The following is an 18594-nucleotide window of genomic DNA, read 5'->3' on the forward strand; positions in this document are numbered from 1 at the left end:
TGCTGCTCCGGTATGGTCCACCTTTTGCAGGAGATCTGGGCGTAAAAAGCTCAAAACAAGAAAAAGCAATGACTTGTCAGAATCTTTGTCAACCCTAACCCACACCAAAAAAAAACAGAAAAACCAAAAATTCAAAAATCTCGGAAACTATAAAAGCTAGAAAGTTGTGCTTAAGAATGAGATGCCACTGCAACTTGTCACGAGTTTTCATCCGGCCACGCCCACTCTTACGCCTACAAACCGCGGAAAACTGTGGCGTCTATAATATTATAATATTTTTACCTTGTATAACTTATTTTTGTTAATATCTATCGATTTATCAACAATTTTTGAAATCGGAACATTATTTCGCTATTTATGAAGAAATTTAGCTTATAAGGCCTCACATGGTTTGTGACGTCACTATCAATTACTCAACATGTTTCTACTGACGGTAGGTGGCGCCTTGTGAATTTCCACTAGCAAAATTAATATTTTAAAATTGTGCAAAACAGTAACGGGTATTTTATAGTCGCGGCACTCGACTATAGCGTTTCCTCTTGTTTAAAATTTTGTTGTTAAACTTAGAACTTAATATTTAGAAGGAAAAAATAACCGGAATATATAAAATAACAAAAGAGGATTGGCCCATGAGGGGATCGAACCCGCGACCTTCGCGTTATTAGCACGACGCTCTAACCAACTGAGCTAATGGGCCTATACAAAACCAAAGGTACAGTTTCCTTTCAGCTTAAAATTTAATTTTCCAAACATACCTTTAAGATTTCTTAGTTAATTGTCTATTTAAGTTTCTTATTGTACTTTGAACCGATCGCGCGCTACTGAGACTTTTCACTGAATTGAAGAGGACATGGGCTCTGTAAAACAATGGAAGTCAACCATTTAGCTCTTCTGAGGTGGAAAATGCATCAATGAAACGTGTTTTCACACACGATAAAAAGGCGAAGCATGAGAAACTAATGACGAAATGAAAGAAGTGAAGCAAGGACAGTAGGAAAGATATTGAGAAGAATGTATGCCGCATAGATACAAATACAGCGATATGAGGGCTCCGTCTTGGAACGAGCCGACGCAATAAGTTTGCTGTAGTGTAGGTTAGGGCAAGCAGCTCCCCCACTCGCACTCACAAGAAAAAAACACGGGGGGTGGGGATAAAGAACTTCAATTGCCGAAGAATGAGCGTAGAAACTGGCAGACAGCGCAAAAGGCTGCAAAAGATGGTAAGCTAAAAACGTTGCAGAATTGCAGCGGCAGTTACAGCGCCAGGGGCAGAGGACGGACATTTAGGCATTCAGTCTGATGTCAGGGGCATGAAGTTGCAATGAAAATGAAATTGCAAGCGGCCCAACAGCAGACGGGATATTTCAAGAAACTGCATTGGTGTGAGCGCGCGCATTATATTTAGTTGCTAGTGTCTGGTTCTACTACATTCTATGTGGCAGTTTTTAGATATGTATCTGCAAGATACATTTAAGACAGGCAGAGCGCGCGTCGAAAACTCTGCTTCAGCACCATTCTCTGCGCTATTTTCGCTTTCAACGAATGCTCGCAGAAGAGTCTTTTGATGAAGTTTCAGCCCAAAGGGTACGACGATGCTTCTCGGCCTGTTAGACTTTTTCTCCGCAGTCCACTAAGCAGATTATTAGGGCTAAAAACAACACAAAAATATCGTTTTTTTCCAGTTACTGAAATTTACAACCAAATTTTGTTCAGAGTTAAAAAAGCCATAGGACTAACAAAATATTATCATTTTATGCGTAAGGAGTGTTAACAAAAATAAGACTTATATTGTTGTATATGTGCATATGTAGTTATGTATTTCTAAAATTTATTTTGTATGAAATTTATGTTTATGTAGAAGGTTAGAAAGGAGTGTTAAAAAATGTAATTTAATTTTAAAATTTTTATTTATCCAATATTTCATTTTCCATTAAGTTACATACGGACAGACGGCCACGGCACTATGCTATTATACTGACCATAAATAAATGTTTATACTTATACCTTTTATAACAGGACACACTTTTTTTAAAATAATAATATTATCTACATCTATACGTATAACTAATATTCTACCGATGTACATACATATGTACATATATTATTTGACAAACAAGACTTTTTCAAATTATGTTGTCCTGAGGAGCATACAAATTTTGAGCTTCTTACGAAAAAGAAATTGTTAAGAATTTAAAATATTTATAATACACTTTTTTTATTGAAATTTATAATTTTTTTTTTTTTAAAGTTGTTCTTTTTAGTTAAATAAAATTACAACCCAGGAACATATGTACATATATGTATGTACATACATGTAAGTATGCAGTTGCTTATATGAAAGTATATGTGCATGTACGGTGTCAATCATGTGTAAACTAAAGATTCGATTTTTTATTTTTCCTTTTAACATTATTTTGTTTATGCGTTTGGTGTCTTCTAAGCAAAGCAAAGTTAAATTGTTAAAAAAAAATAGCATTACATACAATAGTGGATAAAATATACATTGTTAGATGGCCCTCGTATTTTCATATTTTTAGTAGGTTTTTATGGTAGACCTACATTAACATTAAATAACATATACGCTAAACGAGTTAGTGGCGACGCTGGCAGAGGCAGTAGGTCTTCTCCCGAGGCCTACAAAGACACATAGGGAGAGAGAAGAGAGTAAACTTAAGTGACAGAGAGAGAGAACCACAAGCTCACACCAACACACATACGGGCCTATGTACATTAGTGGAAAGCAAAAACGACAGCTAAACAAACAACAACAATATAACAATAATAAAAGCAAAAGGGGAAAAACGGCGACGGGGTCTGCTTGCCCCAATCTTTGGGCTTTCGGTATTTCGTTTTGACTTCCTATTCGGTGCTCCAGCCGAAGCAGATGATGAAAACAAAAAAGCATGTGAAAAACAGAGTTAACGAAGCGCCGAGAAGATGAAAAACGCCAAAAGAAAGAAAGATGCAAATGTCGGATATATTTTGTTGATTTACGCGTTTTAAGCTGCAACTTACCGGAGCTGAACACAAATTCTGTTTACTTGTGCCACTCCTCGCTTGCATTTTTTCATTGCACACTCACTACACACATACGTACGATACACCCACGAACAATAATGTTGGCGCTTTTTAAGCGTATATTCCGGTAGTATTTTGCAGGACCACAATGTCGATTGGCCTTAAAAAGTTTCATAAACCTAAAAACACGTATTTTGCGTCGGCAGATTGGACTATTGAGTTGCCAATATTTGCGAGTTCCGCACTCGGGAACTGAACACTTCGAAAGTCACTCACGGACTGAGACCCACTGATTTTCTCCCTCTCTAGTGACGCTTTGACTCGCTGCCGACGGCGCGCTGGCGTCGCTGTAGACTTTGGTCTCGCAGAGGGGGTGGAGTTGCATTCTTTAAATGCATTTCGTTTTGAATGCAAAAAGCTACACTGTTTTTCTACGGAATTTATATTTTTAAGTATTTTTCAAAATAACGAATTTTGTACGAAAAATATAAATGAAAATGAATACTAATCCTTATAAGATAGAAGATAATGGGATAAAAGCATTCATCGGATTAAAACTATGAAATTTCAATTCAATTTTCAATAAAATAGCGCTTACTGTACAAAATAAGTCTAATAGATATTTATAAAAAAAATAATTAAATTGAAGGTATCTTTTGTCAGCAAAGAGAATCAAGTTCTAAGAGAAAATTAAAATATTGCTTCAAAAAAAATGTCGATAAAGGTGTGCAAAAGTTGCACAAAAACTTACCTATTATGGAAGCAGATTTTGACATCACTGAGCTGTGTGGTCCTGTGGCGCAATGGATAACGCGTCTGACTACGGATCAGAAGATTCCAGGTTCGACTCCTGGCAGGATCGATGCTTATTTTTATTAGTTAGTTCTATCCATTTGGGTTATCGACCATTCAGAATTATTTTGTTTATACGAGTAGTATTTTACCGCAATGCCTATAGACGTACCGATATTTCGGGCTAAAAGCCTCACGCAACCATTAACATAAATTTTACAAAGAGATAGCTGCAAAACGTCAATTTCCAGAAGAATGTTAATAAAATCGGTTAATAGTCATTTTTATCTTAAGTACTCAGAATGGTATATATGAAAAACAAAAAAATATTTAATACTTTAATATTTAATAATAGTTGCAAAAAATCTCATTCCGCCCAACGTGGGGCTCGAACCCACGACCCTGAGATTAAGAGTCTCATGCTCTACCGACTGAGCTAGCCGGGCTTGCGGTAAAGTTCAACAATGTTATATTTGAGCTAGCACGCTTAAAACAGGTCTGAAAAAAATTACTTATTGAAAGAATGATTTCTTTATGACTTTTAGACAATTCGCAGCAGCGCGGTCCTGTGGCGCAATGGATAACGCGTCTGACTACGGATCAGAAGATTCCAGGTTCGACTCCTGGCAGGATCGATTCTTTTTTATGAAACTTAGTTTGTTTTGCCATTTTAAAAATGATTCGAAAACAAAACTGGCCAAAAACTTTAATCAATGTAATGGATTAGCTTTTTAACACAATTGAACCACAAAATAACCTAATTTAAGAAGGACCCTTTATAATTGAAGGAAAAAGAGGAATAAGGACAAAAAATGTATTAACTAATTTAATACTGTAAGCAATAAATAACAAATGTGTTGAGTACAATTGAATTAATATTTATTTGATAACATATAACATAATATATTGCTATTTATAATAACAAGAATATTATATATAAAGGTTCCCAAATATAATATTCAATTACCACAATTACCAATTACCAGAACACCACATAAATTTGATTGCGCGGATTAGTACTTTCATGGGAGTTTTTTCATTAGATACAAAAGAGCATATAAGGGTGTAAGCGAAGTCAGATAACTCGTACCGGTTCCGGACAGAAGACAAACAGCTTTTGATCAAACAAAATAATATATTATATATCGATGATAACACAGCCTAGCAAACACTTTCAGTTCGCTTATACTCCGATAATACTGGTCTGGGAGTTCCCTCAACGCTTGCTTAAGTCTAACAGCGCACGCTGACTCGTTTAAATCAAATCTAAGTTCGCATCGGCTCAACTCGCGATTCATTGAACGTTTTGCTTACGTCACGAAGCCTAAGCAAAGAAAACTTGAGCCATATTTGCCGTGTTAAACATTAAATTGCGCTTTAAATACTTTTATCATGTTTGGGGTATTTATTCACGGGAAAAAATCGGACTGTGTTGGTTATATATACATTTTATTCGTTTTATACTCTCTACTCTACTCTCTTCTACTACTTTTCTACTTAAAAAAAAGTGGAAAATATATTTAATTAAAAATGCTTTATAAATAAGAAACAAAAACACTTGAATACATTTTAATTCAATTACATTAGGAAAAACTTTGGAGTTTTTAAAATTTTAAGAATAATATCAATGTTTTATTGACCTTGCAATAATACTTCAGAAGTAACTTTTTCCTCTTCGCTTATAAATTTGAAATGAAAGATTACCCTAATGTCAGTCTAAATTTTTAAAAGTGTTATCTTTTTATATCGTTCGCCCTTGTTATAGCGACAACATTCAAAATCAATAGTCTCAGAGCATCTACACTTTGCCTGCTCGCTGGCGATCGCTTAAAAGCGCTTAACGAAGAGGTCGCATGTATAGTAGCACCTTGATTCCGAAGCTCCTAACATGTCGACCGAACTACTATTTCTTTTCGGAACATTAGCGATAGTTTTTTATATTTGGCAAAAACGGACATATTCATTTTGGTAGCGCCATGGGATGAAATGCATTCGATCGCTGCCCGTTCTGGGTAACACCCGCGAGTTTCTAACCGGCCGAGTGCCGTTCTTCGAAAAGATCCAAAAGTTTCACCAAGCTCCGGGCTTCGAAAATGAACCATTCGTTGGTGTGTACATGGCATTTCGCCCTGCTCTGGTCATTCGCGATCTAGACCTGATCAAAACGGTGATGATCAAGAAGTTCCAATACTTTAACAACCGCGTACTTCAAACGAACCCGCACAATGACGCTCTTGGATTCAACAACCTCTTCTTCGCTCGCAGCCCGGCTTGGAGGGAGTTACGAACCAAGATCTCTCCGGTCTTTACCACTGGCAAGATCAAGCAAATGTATCCCCTGATGGTGAAGGTGAGTGTAAAAACCGGACATGTTATCTTCTATCGAACAATGAGAAGAATAATTATTTGGAACTTATAATTGAATTTAATTAGTGCACGTTCTTGATCTGTTTATCGTTATTGTATTTTACTTAAATTTGAATAATTTTTGCAGATTGGAAAAAACCTTGAGGATAGTGCTGAACGTCTTGGCAGCGGTTCAAACATCCAGGTTAAGGATCTGTGCGCTCGCTTTACCACTGACCTGATAGCCACTATTGCCTTTGGTCTAGAGGCCAATGCTTTGCAGAATGCCAGGAGCGAATTCTTCTACCACAATAAGGCTATTTTCTCGTTGACCTTGGGTCGAGCAATTGACTTTGCCATCATTTTCATGCTTCCGGCATTGGCGCCGCTGGCGCGTGTGAAGCTTTTTTCAAAGGAAACAACGAAGTTCATCCGGAGCAGCATTAACTATGTTCTGACGGAGCGCGAGAGAACCGGCCAAAAGAGGAATGATCTTGTCGATATCCTTCTAGCTATAAAGCGGGAGGCTGCCGCGGATTCCGAGGAGTCGTCGAAGACTATTGATCTGGACTACTTGGCGGCCCAGGCGGCCATTTTCCAGACAGCCGGCTTCGAAACCAGCTCTTCTACAATGACTCTGGCGCTTTACGAGTTGCCCAGGAACGATAAACTGCAGCAACGCCTGCGGCAGGAAATCTCCGGCTTCTTTGGGGACGAGGACCATGTCAGCTACGAGCGTATTCAGGAAATGCCCTACCTGTCTCAGGTCGTTAACGAGACACTCAGGAAATATCCAATCGTGGGGTACATAGAACGAGAATGCTCTCAGCCGGATGAAGGTGAACGGTTCAGCCTTGATCCTTACCACAACATGGTTCTACCGCACGGAATGTCCATTTACATGTCCACTCTGGCCATCCATCGGGTTTTTTGGTATAATATTTTATGGCATGAAAGGTTTCATTAAAAATGCCAATCAGAATACAAAAAAGTATTAAACATGCTATAAAGCTGACAATTGCAAGTGACTAGTTAAAAGTTTAAAAAACTGTTGTGAGTGTGTAAAATAAAATGTCAAGTTTGGGTAAGTTTTTGTATGACTCTTTTTATTAAAAGGTGTAAATTGTAATACAAAACTAAAATTTGTTTTTTTCAAAACGGTTTCTATTTTTATTGCAACAAAAATTTTTGTAAAAACGTTTTTCCTAAAATTCATCTTTTTGCTCTTTTAATTGTTCGATAAGAAATCAACAACAATTTAATAGGATATTTTAAGTACATTTCTTTATAAAACATGTTCGTTACATTATAAAATTGAAATTTTTATTTTTTAAGCAGTTTTATTTTTATCGCAATTCAACTTTTTATTAAAATTTCCTATGAAAATCATTTATGTTTTTCGTTCTATTTAATTTTTTGTAAATAAATGATAAAATCCTTAAGCGTAAGCGAAAAGGGTATTTCGGGCCTCAGAATCTGACGAGCAATGAGCATTAAGGCCAGAAAGTCTTCGAGTGCATGCCGCTGAGACCCGTTCGTCTAAATCACCTTAACGGCGGGAAATTCGCCTACAAACTTTTCGAGCAAGACGAACACTACGCATTGATTTTTTCGTGCATTCCAGTATAACTTTATCATAACGAACACCGCGTGTCCTGTTGGCTGAAAAATGGATCAACAACTTTTGGCCTTTTTTTTTTTTTTTGAAGTTTTGTTTTTTAAAAGCATTTCAAATAGCAATTCTATTCCAAAATCAAATGAAAACTTGATTTAAATCTTCAAAGTTTATTTCCAAAGTATTTTTCTTCCACTGATATTATGGAGCCAATAAACTGTATTCAATAAAGTTTTAATGTTTCGAAAATAAAATAAAATGAAAAAAATAAATAAAAGAAAAAGATGGGGGAAAAAAAAAAAACCTTTCCCCAAACAACCAAACAACCCAAAAAACCCCCCCCACACAGGGGGGTTTAAGGGGGTTGGCTTCGTCAACAACTTTTTGGCCTTTTTTTTTTTTTTTTTTTTGAGGTGTTTTTTTTAAAGCATTTCAAATAGCAATTTATTCCAAAATCAAATGAAAACTTGATTTAAATCTTCAAAGTTTATTTCCAAAGTATTTTTTCTTCCACTGATATATGGAGCAAAACTGTTTCAATGTTTTAATGTTTCGAAAATAAAATAAAGGCAAGTTAAATGTTGTCTTGGTTAGAAAATGGTTTAAGTATAGGCAAAGGCAGTCTCTAGTTCGGAGTATAAGGCCAACGCTTAGCCCGTCGATTTTCGCCAACGACCATACCACGCTGAACACATCGGTTCTCGTCCGATCACCGAAATTAAGCAGCGTCGGGCGCGGTTAGTACTTAGATGGGGGACCGCTTGGGAACACCGCGTGTTGTTGGCTTCGTCAACAACTTTTTGCTTTTTTTTTTTTTTTGAGGTGTTTTTTTTAAAGCATTTCAAATAGCAATTTATTCCAAAATCAAATGAAAACTTGATTTAAATCTTCAAAGTTTATTTCCAAAGTATTTTTTCTTCCACTGATATATGGAGCAAAACTGTTTCAATGTTTTAATGTTTCGAAAATAAAATAAAGGCAAGTTAAATGTTGTCTTGGTTAGAAAATGGTTTAAGTATAGGCAAAGGCAGTCTCTAGTTCGGAGTATAAGGCCAACGCTTAGCCCGTCGATTTTCGCCAACGACCATACCACGCTGAACACATCGGTTCTCGTCCGATCACCGAAATTAAGCAGCGTCGGGCGCGGTTAGTACTTAGATGGGGGACCGCTTGGGAACACCGCGTGTTGTTGGCTTCGTCAACAACTTTTTGGCCCTTTTTTTTTTTTGAGGTGTTTTTTTAAAGCATTTCAAATAGCAATTTATTCCAAAATCAAATGAAAACTTGATTTAAATCTTCAAAGTTTATTTCCAAAGTATTTTTTCTTCCACTGATATATGGAGCAAAACTGTTTCAATGTTTTAATGTTTCGAAAATAAAATAAAGGCAAGTTAAATGTTGTCTTGGTTAGAAAATGGTTTAAGTATAGGCAAAGGCAGTCTCTAGTTCGGAGTATAAGGCCAACGCTTAGCCCGTCGATTTTCGCCAACGACCATACCACGCTGAACACATCGGTTCTCGTCCGATCACCGAAATTAAGCAGCGTCGGGCGCGGTTAGTACTTAGATGGGGGACCGCTTGGGAACACCGCGTGTTGTTGGCTTCGTCAACAACTTTTTGGCCCTTTTTTTTTTTTGAGGTGTTTTTTTAAAGCATTTCAAATAGCAATTTATTCCAAAATCAAATGAAAACTTGATTTAAATCTTCAAAGTTTATTTCCAAAGTATTTTTTCTTCCACTGATATATGGAGCAAAACTGTTTCAATGTTTTAATGTTTCGAAAATAAAATAAAGGCAAGTTAAATGTTGTCTTGGTTAGAAAATGGTTTAAGTATAGGCAAAGGCAGTCTCTAGTTCGGAGTATAAGGCCAACGCTTAGCCCGTCGATTTTCGCCAACGACCATACCACGCTGAACACATCGGTTCTCGTCCGATCACCGAAATTAAGCAGCGTCGGGCGCGGTTAGTACTTAGATGGGGGGACCGCTTGGGAACACCGCGTGTTGTTGGCTTCGTCAACAACTTTTTGGCCCTTTTTTTTTTTTTTTGAGGTGTTTTTTTAAAGCATTTCAAATAGCAATTTATTCCAAAATCAAATGAAAACTTGATTTAAATCTTCAAAGTTTATTTCCAAAGTATTTTTTCTTCCACTGATATATGGAGCAAAACTGTTTCAATGTTTTAATGTTTCGAAAATAAAATAAAGGCAAGTTAAATGTTGTCTTGGTTAGAAAATGGTTTAAGTATAGGCAAAGGCAGTCTCTAGTTCGGAGTATAAGGCCAACGCTTAGCCCGTCGATTTTCGCCAACGACCATACCACGCTGAACACATCGGTTCTCGTCCGATCACCGAAATTAAGCAGCGTCGGGCGCGGTTAGTACTTAGATGGGGGACCGCTTGGGAACACCGCGTGTTGTTGGCTTCGTCAACAACTTTTTGGCCCTTTTTTTTTTTTTTGAGGTGTTTTTTTTAAAGCATTTCAAATAGCAATTTATTCCAAAATCAAATGAAAACTTGATTTAAATCTTCAAAGTTTATTTCCAAAGTATTTTTTCTTCCACTGATATATGGAGCAAAACTGTTTCAATGTTTTAATGTTTCGAAAATAAAATAAAGGCAAGTTAAATGTTGTCTTGGTTAGAAAATGGTTTAAGTATAGGCAAAGGCAGTCTCTAGTTCGGAGTATAAGGCCAACGCTTAGCCCGTCGATTTTCGCCAACGACCATACCACGCTGAACACATCGGTTCTCGTCCGATCACCGAAATTAAGCAGCGTCGGGCGCGGTTAGTACTTAGATGGGGGACCGCTTGGGAACACCGCGTGTTGTTGGCTTCGTCAACAACTTTTTGGCCTTTTTTTTTTTTTTTGAGGTGTTTTTTTAAAGCATTTCAAATAGCAATTTATTCCAAAATCAAATGAAAACTTGATTTAAATCTTCAAAGTTTATTTCCAAAGTATTTTTTCTTCCACTGATATATGGAGCAAAACTGTTTCAATGTTTTAATGTTTCGAAAATAAAATAAAGGCAAGTTAAATGTTGTCTTGGTTAGAAAATGGTTTAAGTATAGGCAAAGGCAGTCTCTAGTTCGGAGTATAAGGCCAACGCTTAGCCCGTCGATTTTCGCCAACGACCATACCACGCTGAACACATCGGTTCTCGTCCGATCACCGAAATTAAGCAGCGTCGGGCGCGGTTAGTACTTAGATGGGGGACCGCTTGGGAACACCGCGTGTTGTTGGCTTCGTCAACAACTTTTTGGCCCTTTTTTTTTTTTTTGAGGTGTTTTTTTAAAGCATTTCAAATAGCAATTTATTCCAAAATCAAATGAAAACTTGATTTAAATCTTCAAAGTTTATTTCCAAAGTATTTTTTCTTCCACTGATATATGGAGCAAAACTGTTTCAATGTTTTAATGTTTCGAAAATAAAATAAAGGCAAGTTAAATGTTGTCTTGGTTAGAAAATGGTTTAAGTATAGGCAAAGGCAGTCTCTAGTTCGGAGTATAAGGCCAACGCTTAGCCCGTCGATTTTCGCCAACGACCATACCACGCTGAACACATCGGTTCTCGTCCGATCACCGAAATTAAGCAGCGTCGGGCGCGGTTAGTACTTAGATGGGGGACCGCTTGGGAACACCGCGTGTTGTTGGCTTCGTCAACAACTTTTTGGCCTTTTTTTTTTTTTTTTGAGGTGTTTTTTTAAAGCATTTCAAATAGCAATTTATTCCAAAATCAAATGAAAACTTGATTTAAATCTTCAAAGTTTATTTCCAAAGTATTTTTTCTTCCACTGATATATGGAGCAAAACTGTTTCAATGTTTTAATGTTTCGAAAATAAAATAAAGGCAAGTTAAATGTTGTCTTGGTTAGAAAATGGTTTAAGTATAGGCAAAGGCAGTCTCTAGTTCGGAGTATAAGGCCAACGCTTAGCCCGTCGATTTTCGCCAACGACCATACCACGCTGAACACATCGGTTCTCGTCCGATCACCGAAATTAAGCAGCGTCGGGCGCGGTTAGTACTTAGATGGGGGACCGCTTGGGAACACCGCGTGTTGTTGGCTTCGTCAACAACTTTTTGGCCTTTTTTTTTTTTTTGAGGTGTTTTTTTAAAGCATTTCAAATAGCAATTTATTCCAAAATCAAATGAAAACTTGATTTAAATCTTCAAAGTTTATTTCCAAAGTATTTTTTCTTCCACTGATATATGGAGCAAAACTGTTTCAATGTTTTAATGTTTCGAAAATAAAATAAAGGCAAGTTAAATGTTGTCTTGGTTAGAAAATGGTTTAAGTATAGGCAAAGGCAGTCTCTAGTTCGGAGTATAAGGCCAACGCTTAGCCCGTCGATTTTCGCCAACGACCATACCACGCTGAACACATCGGTTCTCGTCCGATCACCGAAATTAAGCAGCGTCGGGCGCGGTTAGTACTTAGATGGGGGACCGCTTGGGAACACCGCGTGTTGTTGGCTTCGTCAACAACTTTTTGGCCCTTTTTTTTTTTTTTTGAGGTGTTTTTTTAAAGCATTTCAAATAGCAATTTATTCCAAAATCAAATGAAAACTTGATTTAAATCTTCAAAGTTTATTTCCAAAGTATTTTTTCTTCCACTGATATATGGAGCAAAACTGTTTCAATGTTTTAATGTTTCGAAAATAAAATAAAGGCAAGTTAAATGTTGTCTTGGTTAGAAAATGGTTTAAGTATAGGCAAAGGCAGTCTCTAGTTCGGAGTATAAGGCCAACGCTTAGCCCGTCGATTTTCGCCAACGACCATACCACGCTGAACACATCGGTTCTCGTCCGATCACCGAAATTAAGCAGCGTCGGGCGCGGTTAGTACTTAGATGGGGGACCGCTTGGGAACACCGCGTGTTGTTGGCTTCGTCAACAACTTTTTGGCCCTTTTTTTTTTTTTTGAGGTGTTTTTTTAAAGCATTTCAAATAGCAATTTATTCCAAAATCAAATGAAAACTTGATTTAAATCTTCAAAGTTTATTTCCAAAGTATTTTTCTTCCACTGATATATGGAGCAAAACTGTTTCAATGTTTTAATGTTTCGAAAATAAAATAAAGGCAAGTTAAATGTTGTCTTGGTTAGAAAATGGTTTAAGTATAGGCAAAGGCAGTCTCTAGTTCGGAGTATAAGGCCAACGCTTAGCCCGTCGATTTTCGCCAACGACCATACCACGCTGAACACATCGGTTCTCGTCCGATCACCGAAATTAAGCAGCGTCGGGCGCGGTTAGTACTTAGATGGGGGACCGCTTGGGAACACCGCGTGTTGTTGGCTTCGTCAACAACTTTTTGGCCCTTTTTTTTTTTTTGGGGTGTGTTTTTAAAAAGCATTTCAAATAGCAATTTATTCCAAAATCAAATGAAAACTTGATTTAAATCTTCAAAGTTTATTTCCAAAGTATTTTTTCTTCCACTGATATATGGAGCAAAACTGTTTCAATGTTTTAATGTTTCGAAAATAAAATAAAGGCAAGTTAAATGTTGTCTTGGTTAGAAAATGGTTTAAGTATAGGCAAAGGCAGTCTCTAGTTCGGAGTATAAGGCCAACGCTTAGCCCGTCGATTTTCGCCAACGACCATACCACGCTGAACACATCGGTTCTCGTCCGATCACCGAAATTAAGCAGCGTCGGGCGCGGTTAGTACTTAGATGGGGGACCGCTTGGGAACACCGCGTGTTGTTGGCTTCGTCAACAACTTTTTGGCCCTTTTTTTTTTTTTTGAGGTGTTTTTTTAAAGCATTTCAAATAGCAATTTATTCCAAAATCAAATGAAAACTTGATTTAAATCTTCAAAGTTTATTTCCAAAGTATTTTTTCTTCCACTGATATATGGAGCAAAACTGTTTCAATGTTTTAATGTTTCGAAAATAAAAATAAAGGCAAGTTAAATGTTGTCTTGGTTAGAAAATGGTTTAAGTATAGGCAAAGGCAGTCTCTAGTTCGGAGTATAAGGCCAACGCTTAGCCCGTCGATTTTCGCCAACGACCATACCACGCTGAACACATCGGTTCTCGTCCGATCACCGAAATTAAGCAGCGTCGGGCGCGGTTAGTACTTAGATGGGGGACCGCTTGGGAACACCGCGTGTTGTTGGCTTCGTCAACAACTTTTTGGCCCTTTTTTTTTTTTTTTGAGGTGTTTTTTTAAAGCATTTCAAATAGCAATTTATTCCAAAATCAAATGAAAACTTGATTTAAATCTTCAAAGTTTATTTCCAAAGTATTTTTTCTTCCACTGATATATGGAGCAAAACTGTTTCAATGTTTTAATGTTTCGAAAATAAAATAAAGGCAAGTTAAATGTTGTCTTGGTTAGAAAATGGTTTAAGTATAGGCAAAGGCAGTCTCTAGTTCGGAGTATAAGGCCAACGCTTAGCCCGTCGATTTTCGCCAACGACCATACCACGCTGAACACATCGGTTCTCGTCCGATCACCGAAATTAAGCAGCGTCGGGCGCGGTTAGTACTTAGATGGGGGACCGCTTGGGAACACCGCGTGTTGTTGGCTTCGTCAACAACTTTTTGGCCTTTTTTTTTTTTTTTGAGGTGTTTTTTTAAAGCATTTCAAATAGCAATTTATTCCAAAATCAAATGAAAACTTGATTTAAATCTTCAAAGTTTATTTCCAAAGTATTTTTTCTTCCACTGATATATGGAGCAAAACTGTTTCAATGTTTTAATGTTTCGAAAATAAAATAAAGGCAAGTTAAATGTTGTCTTGGTTAGAAAATGGTTTAAGTATAGGCAAAGGCAGTCTCTAGTTCGGAGTATAAGGCCAACGCTTAGCCCGTCGATTTTCGCCAACGACCATACCACGCTGAACACATCGGTTCTCGTCCGATCACCGAAATTAAGCAGCGTCGGGCGCGGTTAGTACTTAGATGGGGGACCGCTTGGGAACACCGCGTGTTGTTGGCTTCGTCAACAACTTTTTGGCCCTTTTTTTTTTTTTTTGAGGTGTTTTTTTTAAAGCATTTCAAATAGCAATTTATTCCAAAATCAAATGAAAACTTGATTTAAATCTTCAAAGTTTATTTCCAAAGTATTTTTTCTTCCACTGATATATGGAGCAAAACTGTTTCAATGTTTTAATGTTTCGAAAATAAAATAAAGGCAAGTTAAATGTTGTCTTGGTTAGAAAATGGTTTAAGTATAGGCAAAGGCAGTCTCTAGTTCGGAGTATAAGGCCAACGCTTAGCCCGTCGATTTTCGCCAACGACCATACCACGCTGAACACATCGGTTCTCGTCCGATCACCGAAATTAAGCAGCGTCGGGCGCGGTTAGTACTTAGATGGGGGACCGCTTGGGAACACCGCGTGTTGTTGGCTTCGTCAACAACTTTTTGGCCCTTTTTTTTTTTTTTGAGGTGTTTTTTTAAAGCATTTCAAATAGCAATTTATTCCAAAATCAAATGAAAACTTGATTTAAATCTTCAAAGTTTATTTCCAAAGTATTTTTTCTTCCACTGATATATGGAGCAAAACTGTTTCAATGTTTTAATGTTTCGAAAATAAAATAAAGGCAAGTTAAATGTTGTCTTGGTTAGAAAATGGTTTAAGTATAGGCAAAGGCAGTCTCTAGTTCGGAGTATAAGGCCAACGCTTAGCCCGTCGATTTTCGCCAACGACCATACCACGCTGAACACATCGGTTCTCGTCCGATCACCGAAATTAAGCAGCGTCGGGCGCGGTTAGTACTTAGATGGGGGACCGCTTGGGAACACCGCGTGTTGTTGGCTTCGTCAACAACTTTTTGGCCCTTTTTTTTTTTTTTGAGGTGTTTTTTTAAAGCATTTCAAATAGCAATTTATTCCAAAATCAAATGAAAACTTGATTTAAATCTTCAAAGTTTATTTCCAAAGTATTTTTTCTTCCACTGATATATGGAGCAAAACTGTTTCAATGTTTTAATGTTTCGAAAATAAAATAAAGGCAAGTTAAATGTTGTCTTGGTTAGAAAATGGTTTAAGTATAGGCAAAGGCAGTCTCTAGTTCGGAGTATAAGGCCAACGCTTAGCCCGTCGATTTTCGCCAACGACCATACCACGCTGAACACATCGGTTCTCGTCCGATCACCGAAATTAAGCAGCGTCGGGCGCGGTTAGTACTTAGATGGGGGACCGCTTGGGAACACCGCGTGTTGTTGGCTTCGTCAACAACTTTTTGGCCCTTTTTTTTTTTTTTTGAGGTGTTTTTTTTAAAGCATTTCAAATAGCAATTTATTCCAAAATCAAATGAAAACTTGATTTAAATCTTCAAAGTTTATTTCCAAAGTATTTTTTCTTCCACTGATATATGGAGCAAAACTGTTTCAATGTTTTAATGTTTCGAAAATAAAATAAAGGCAAGTTAAATGTTGTCTTGGTTAGAAAATGGTTTAAGTATAGGCAAAGGCAGTCTCTAGTTCGGAGTATAAGGCCAACGCTTAGCCCGTCGATTTTCGCCAACGACCATACCACGCTGAACACATCGGTTCTCGTCCGATCACCGAAATTAAGCAGCGTCGGGCGCGGTTAGTACTTAGATGGGGGACCGCTTGGGAACACCGCGTGTTGTTGGCTTCGTCAACAACTTTTTGGCCCTTTTTTTTTTTTTGAGGTGTTTTTTTAAAGCATTTCAAATAGCAATTTATTCCAAAATCAAATGAAAACTTGATTTAAATCTTCAAAGTTTATTTCCAAAGTATTTTTTCTTCCACTGATATATGGAGCAAAACTGTTTCAATGTTTTAATGTTTCGAAAATAAAATAAAGGCAAGTTAAATGTTGTCTTGGTTAGAAAATGGTTTAAGTATAGGCAAAGGCAGTCTCTAGTTCGGAGTATAAGGCCAACGCTTAGCCCGTCGATTTTCGCCAACGACCATACCACGCTGAACACATCGGTTCTCGTCCGATCACCGAAATTAAGCAGCGTCGGGCGCGGTTAGTACTTAGATGGGGGACCGCTTGGGAACACCGCGTGTTGTTGGCTTCGTCAACAACTTTTGGCCCTTTTTTTTTTTTTTGAGGTGTTTTTTTAAAGCATTTCAAATAGCAATTTATTCCAAAATCAAATGAAAACTTGATTTAAATCTTCAAAGTTTATTTCCAAAGTATTTTTTCTTCCACTGATATATGGAGCAAAACTGTTTCAATGTTTTAATGTTTCGAAAATAAAATAAAGGCAAGTTAAATGTTGTCTTGGTTAGAAAATGGTTTAAGTATAGGCAAAGGCAGTCTCTAGTTCGGAGTATAAGGCCAACGCTTAGCCCGTCGATTTTCGCCAACGACCATACCACGCTGAACACATCGGTTCTCGTCCGATCACCGAAATTAAGCAGCGTCGGGCGCGGTTAGTACTTAGATGGGGGACCGCTTGGGAACACCGCGTGTTGTTGGCTTCGTCAACAACTTTTTGGCCCTTTTTTTTTTTTTTGAGGGGTTTTTTTAAAGCATTTCAAATAGCAATTTATTCCAAAATCAAATGAAAACTTGATTTAAATCTTCAAAGTTTATTTCCAAAGTATTTTTTCTTCCACTGATATATGGAGCAAAACTGTTTCAATGTTTTAATGTTTCGAAAATAAAATAAAGGCAAGTTAAATGTTGTCTTGGTTAGAAAATGGTTTAAATATAGGCAAAGGCAGTCTCTAGTTCGGAGTATAAGGCCAACGCTTAGCCCGTCGATTTTCGCCAACGACCATACCACGCTGAACACATCGGTTCTCGTCCGATCACCGAAATTAAGCAGCGTCGGGCGCGGTTAGTACTTAGATGGGGGACCGCTTGGGAACACCGCGTGTTGTTGGCTTCGTCAACAACTTTTTGGCTTTTTTTTTTTTTTTGAGGTGTTTTTTTAAAGCATTTCAAATAGCAATTTATTCCAAAATCAAATGAAAACTTGATTTAAATCTTCAAAGTTTATTTCCAAAGTATTTTTTCTTCCACTGATATATGGAGCAAAACTGTTTCAATGTTTTAATGTTTCGAAAATAAAATAAAGGCAAGTTAAATGTTGTCTTGGTTAGAAAATGGTTTAAGTATAGGCAAAGGCAGTCTCTAGTTCGGAGTATAAGGCCAACGCTTAGCCCGTCGATTTTCGCCAACGACCATACCACGCTGAACACATCGGTTCTCGTCCGATCACCGAAATTAAGCAGCGTCGGGCGCGGTTAGTACTTAGATGGGGGACCGCTTGGGAACACCGCGTGTTGTTGGCTTCGTCAACAACTTTTTGGCTTTTTTTTTTTTTTTTGAGGTGTTTTTTTAAAGCATTTCAAATAGCAATTTATTCCAAAATCAAATGAAAACTTGATTTAAATCTTCAAAGTTTATTTCCAAAGTATTTTTTCTTCCACTGATATATGGAGCAAAACTGTTTCAATGTTTTAATGTTTCGAAAATAAAATAAAGGCAAGTTAAATGTTGTCTTGGTTAGAAAATGGTTTAAGTATAGGCAAAGGCAGTCTCTAGTTCGGAGTATAAGGCCAACGCTTAGCCCGTCGATTTTCGCCAACGACCATACCACGCTGAACACATCGGTTCTCGTCCGATCACCGAAATTAAGCAGCGTCGGGCGCGGTTAGTACTTAGATGGGGGACCGCTTGGGAACACCGCGTGTTGTTGGCTTCGTCAACAACTTTTTGGCCCTTTTTTTTTTTTTTGAGGTGTTTTTTAAAGCATTTCAAATAGCAATTTATTCCAAAATCAAATGAAAACTTGATTTAAATCTTCAAAGTTTATTTCCAAAGTATTTTTTCTTCCACTGATATATGGAGCAAAACTGTTTCAATGTTTTAATGTTTCGAAAATAAAATAAAGGCA

General features: G+C 37.4%; 1 protein-coding gene and 29 non-coding genes across 30 annotated transcripts; 28 read left to right on the plus strand and 2 right to left on the minus strand.

The window, feature by feature from the left end:
* Window positions 1–623: 623 nt before the first annotated feature.
* On the minus strand, window positions 624–697 carry Trnai-aau. The gene has a single exon. It is a non-coding gene; the product is annotated as a tRNA-Ile (tRNA).
* Window positions 698–3807: 3110 nt separating this feature from the next.
* Trnar-acg lies at window positions 3808–3880 on the plus strand. Its single transcript has one exon. It is a non-coding gene; the product is annotated as a tRNA-Arg (tRNA).
* A 303-nt stretch (window positions 3881–4183) lies between these two features.
* Window positions 4184–4256, minus strand: Trnak-cuu. The gene has a single exon. It is a non-coding gene; the product is annotated as a tRNA-Lys (tRNA).
* Window positions 4257–4372: 116 nt separating this feature from the next.
* On the plus strand, window positions 4373–4445 carry Trnar-acg. The gene has a single exon. It is a non-coding gene; the product is annotated as a tRNA-Arg (tRNA).
* Window positions 4446–5698: 1253 nt separating this feature from the next.
* On the plus strand, window positions 5699–7822 carry LOC108110338 (probable cytochrome P450 6w1). The gene is given in 3 exon segments (XM_041818493.1): window positions 5699–6160; window positions 6305–7081; window positions 7781–7822. Coding segments are annotated over 3 exon segments (1281 nt in total).
* Window positions 7823–8438: 616 nt separating this feature from the next.
* LOC121530075 lies at window positions 8439–8557 on the plus strand. Its single transcript, XR_005993757.1, has one exon. It is a non-coding gene; the product is annotated as a 5S ribosomal RNA (ribosomal RNA).
* A 290-nt stretch (window positions 8558–8847) lies between these two features.
* On the plus strand, window positions 8848–8966 carry LOC121530086. Its single transcript, XR_005993768.1, has one exon. It is a non-coding gene; the product is annotated as a 5S ribosomal RNA (ribosomal RNA).
* A 289-nt stretch (window positions 8967–9255) lies between these two features.
* Window positions 9256–9374, plus strand: LOC121530097. The gene has a single exon (XR_005993779.1). It is a non-coding gene; the product is annotated as a 5S ribosomal RNA (ribosomal RNA).
* Window positions 9375–9663: 289 nt separating this feature from the next.
* Window positions 9664–9783, plus strand: LOC121530099. Its single transcript, XR_005993781.1, has one exon. It is a non-coding gene; the product is annotated as a 5S ribosomal RNA (ribosomal RNA).
* A 292-nt stretch (window positions 9784–10075) lies between these two features.
* LOC121530100 lies at window positions 10076–10194 on the plus strand. The gene has a single exon (XR_005993782.1). It is a non-coding gene; the product is annotated as a 5S ribosomal RNA (ribosomal RNA).
* Window positions 10195–10486: 292 nt separating this feature from the next.
* LOC121530101 lies at window positions 10487–10605 on the plus strand. Its single transcript, XR_005993783.1, has one exon. It is a non-coding gene; the product is annotated as a 5S ribosomal RNA (ribosomal RNA).
* Window positions 10606–10896: 291 nt separating this feature from the next.
* LOC121530076 lies at window positions 10897–11015 on the plus strand. Its single transcript, XR_005993758.1, has one exon. It is a non-coding gene; the product is annotated as a 5S ribosomal RNA (ribosomal RNA).
* A 291-nt stretch (window positions 11016–11306) lies between these two features.
* Window positions 11307–11425, plus strand: LOC121530077. The gene has a single exon (XR_005993759.1). It is a non-coding gene; the product is annotated as a 5S ribosomal RNA (ribosomal RNA).
* Window positions 11426–11717: 292 nt separating this feature from the next.
* LOC121530078 lies at window positions 11718–11836 on the plus strand. Its single transcript, XR_005993760.1, has one exon. It is a non-coding gene; the product is annotated as a 5S ribosomal RNA (ribosomal RNA).
* Window positions 11837–12126: 290 nt separating this feature from the next.
* On the plus strand, window positions 12127–12245 carry LOC121530079. Its single transcript, XR_005993761.1, has one exon. It is a non-coding gene; the product is annotated as a 5S ribosomal RNA (ribosomal RNA).
* Window positions 12246–12537: 292 nt separating this feature from the next.
* Window positions 12538–12656, plus strand: LOC121530080. The gene has a single exon (XR_005993762.1). It is a non-coding gene; the product is annotated as a 5S ribosomal RNA (ribosomal RNA).
* A 290-nt stretch (window positions 12657–12946) lies between these two features.
* On the plus strand, window positions 12947–13065 carry LOC121530081. Its single transcript, XR_005993763.1, has one exon. It is a non-coding gene; the product is annotated as a 5S ribosomal RNA (ribosomal RNA).
* A 292-nt stretch (window positions 13066–13357) lies between these two features.
* On the plus strand, window positions 13358–13476 carry LOC121530082. Its single transcript, XR_005993764.1, has one exon. It is a non-coding gene; the product is annotated as a 5S ribosomal RNA (ribosomal RNA).
* A 292-nt stretch (window positions 13477–13768) lies between these two features.
* Window positions 13769–13887, plus strand: LOC121530083. Its single transcript, XR_005993765.1, has one exon. It is a non-coding gene; the product is annotated as a 5S ribosomal RNA (ribosomal RNA).
* Window positions 13888–14179: 292 nt separating this feature from the next.
* On the plus strand, window positions 14180–14298 carry LOC121530084. Its single transcript, XR_005993766.1, has one exon. It is a non-coding gene; the product is annotated as a 5S ribosomal RNA (ribosomal RNA).
* A 291-nt stretch (window positions 14299–14589) lies between these two features.
* Window positions 14590–14708, plus strand: LOC121530085. The gene has a single exon (XR_005993767.1). It is a non-coding gene; the product is annotated as a 5S ribosomal RNA (ribosomal RNA).
* Window positions 14709–15001: 293 nt separating this feature from the next.
* LOC121530087 lies at window positions 15002–15120 on the plus strand. The gene has a single exon (XR_005993769.1). It is a non-coding gene; the product is annotated as a 5S ribosomal RNA (ribosomal RNA).
* A 291-nt stretch (window positions 15121–15411) lies between these two features.
* LOC121530088 lies at window positions 15412–15530 on the plus strand. The gene has a single exon (XR_005993770.1). It is a non-coding gene; the product is annotated as a 5S ribosomal RNA (ribosomal RNA).
* A 291-nt stretch (window positions 15531–15821) lies between these two features.
* LOC121530089 lies at window positions 15822–15940 on the plus strand. Its single transcript, XR_005993771.1, has one exon. It is a non-coding gene; the product is annotated as a 5S ribosomal RNA (ribosomal RNA).
* Window positions 15941–16233: 293 nt separating this feature from the next.
* On the plus strand, window positions 16234–16352 carry LOC121530090. The gene has a single exon (XR_005993772.1). It is a non-coding gene; the product is annotated as a 5S ribosomal RNA (ribosomal RNA).
* A 290-nt stretch (window positions 16353–16642) lies between these two features.
* Window positions 16643–16761, plus strand: LOC121530091. Its single transcript, XR_005993773.1, has one exon. It is a non-coding gene; the product is annotated as a 5S ribosomal RNA (ribosomal RNA).
* A 290-nt stretch (window positions 16762–17051) lies between these two features.
* On the plus strand, window positions 17052–17170 carry LOC121530092. Its single transcript, XR_005993774.1, has one exon. It is a non-coding gene; the product is annotated as a 5S ribosomal RNA (ribosomal RNA).
* A 291-nt stretch (window positions 17171–17461) lies between these two features.
* LOC121530093 lies at window positions 17462–17580 on the plus strand. The gene has a single exon (XR_005993775.1). It is a non-coding gene; the product is annotated as a 5S ribosomal RNA (ribosomal RNA).
* A 290-nt stretch (window positions 17581–17870) lies between these two features.
* LOC121530094 lies at window positions 17871–17989 on the plus strand. Its single transcript, XR_005993776.1, has one exon. It is a non-coding gene; the product is annotated as a 5S ribosomal RNA (ribosomal RNA).
* Window positions 17990–18280: 291 nt separating this feature from the next.
* LOC121530095 lies at window positions 18281–18399 on the plus strand. Its single transcript, XR_005993777.1, has one exon. It is a non-coding gene; the product is annotated as a 5S ribosomal RNA (ribosomal RNA).
* Window positions 18400–18594: the final 195 nt, after the last annotated feature.

This window comes from Drosophila eugracilis, unplaced genomic scaffold, assembly GCF_018153835.1.
Source record: "Drosophila eugracilis isolate 14026-0451.02 unplaced genomic scaffold, ASM1815383v1 contig_2171, whole genome shotgun sequence".
Taxonomy (NCBI): Eukaryota; Metazoa; Arthropoda; class Insecta; order Diptera; family Drosophilidae; genus Drosophila; species Drosophila eugracilis.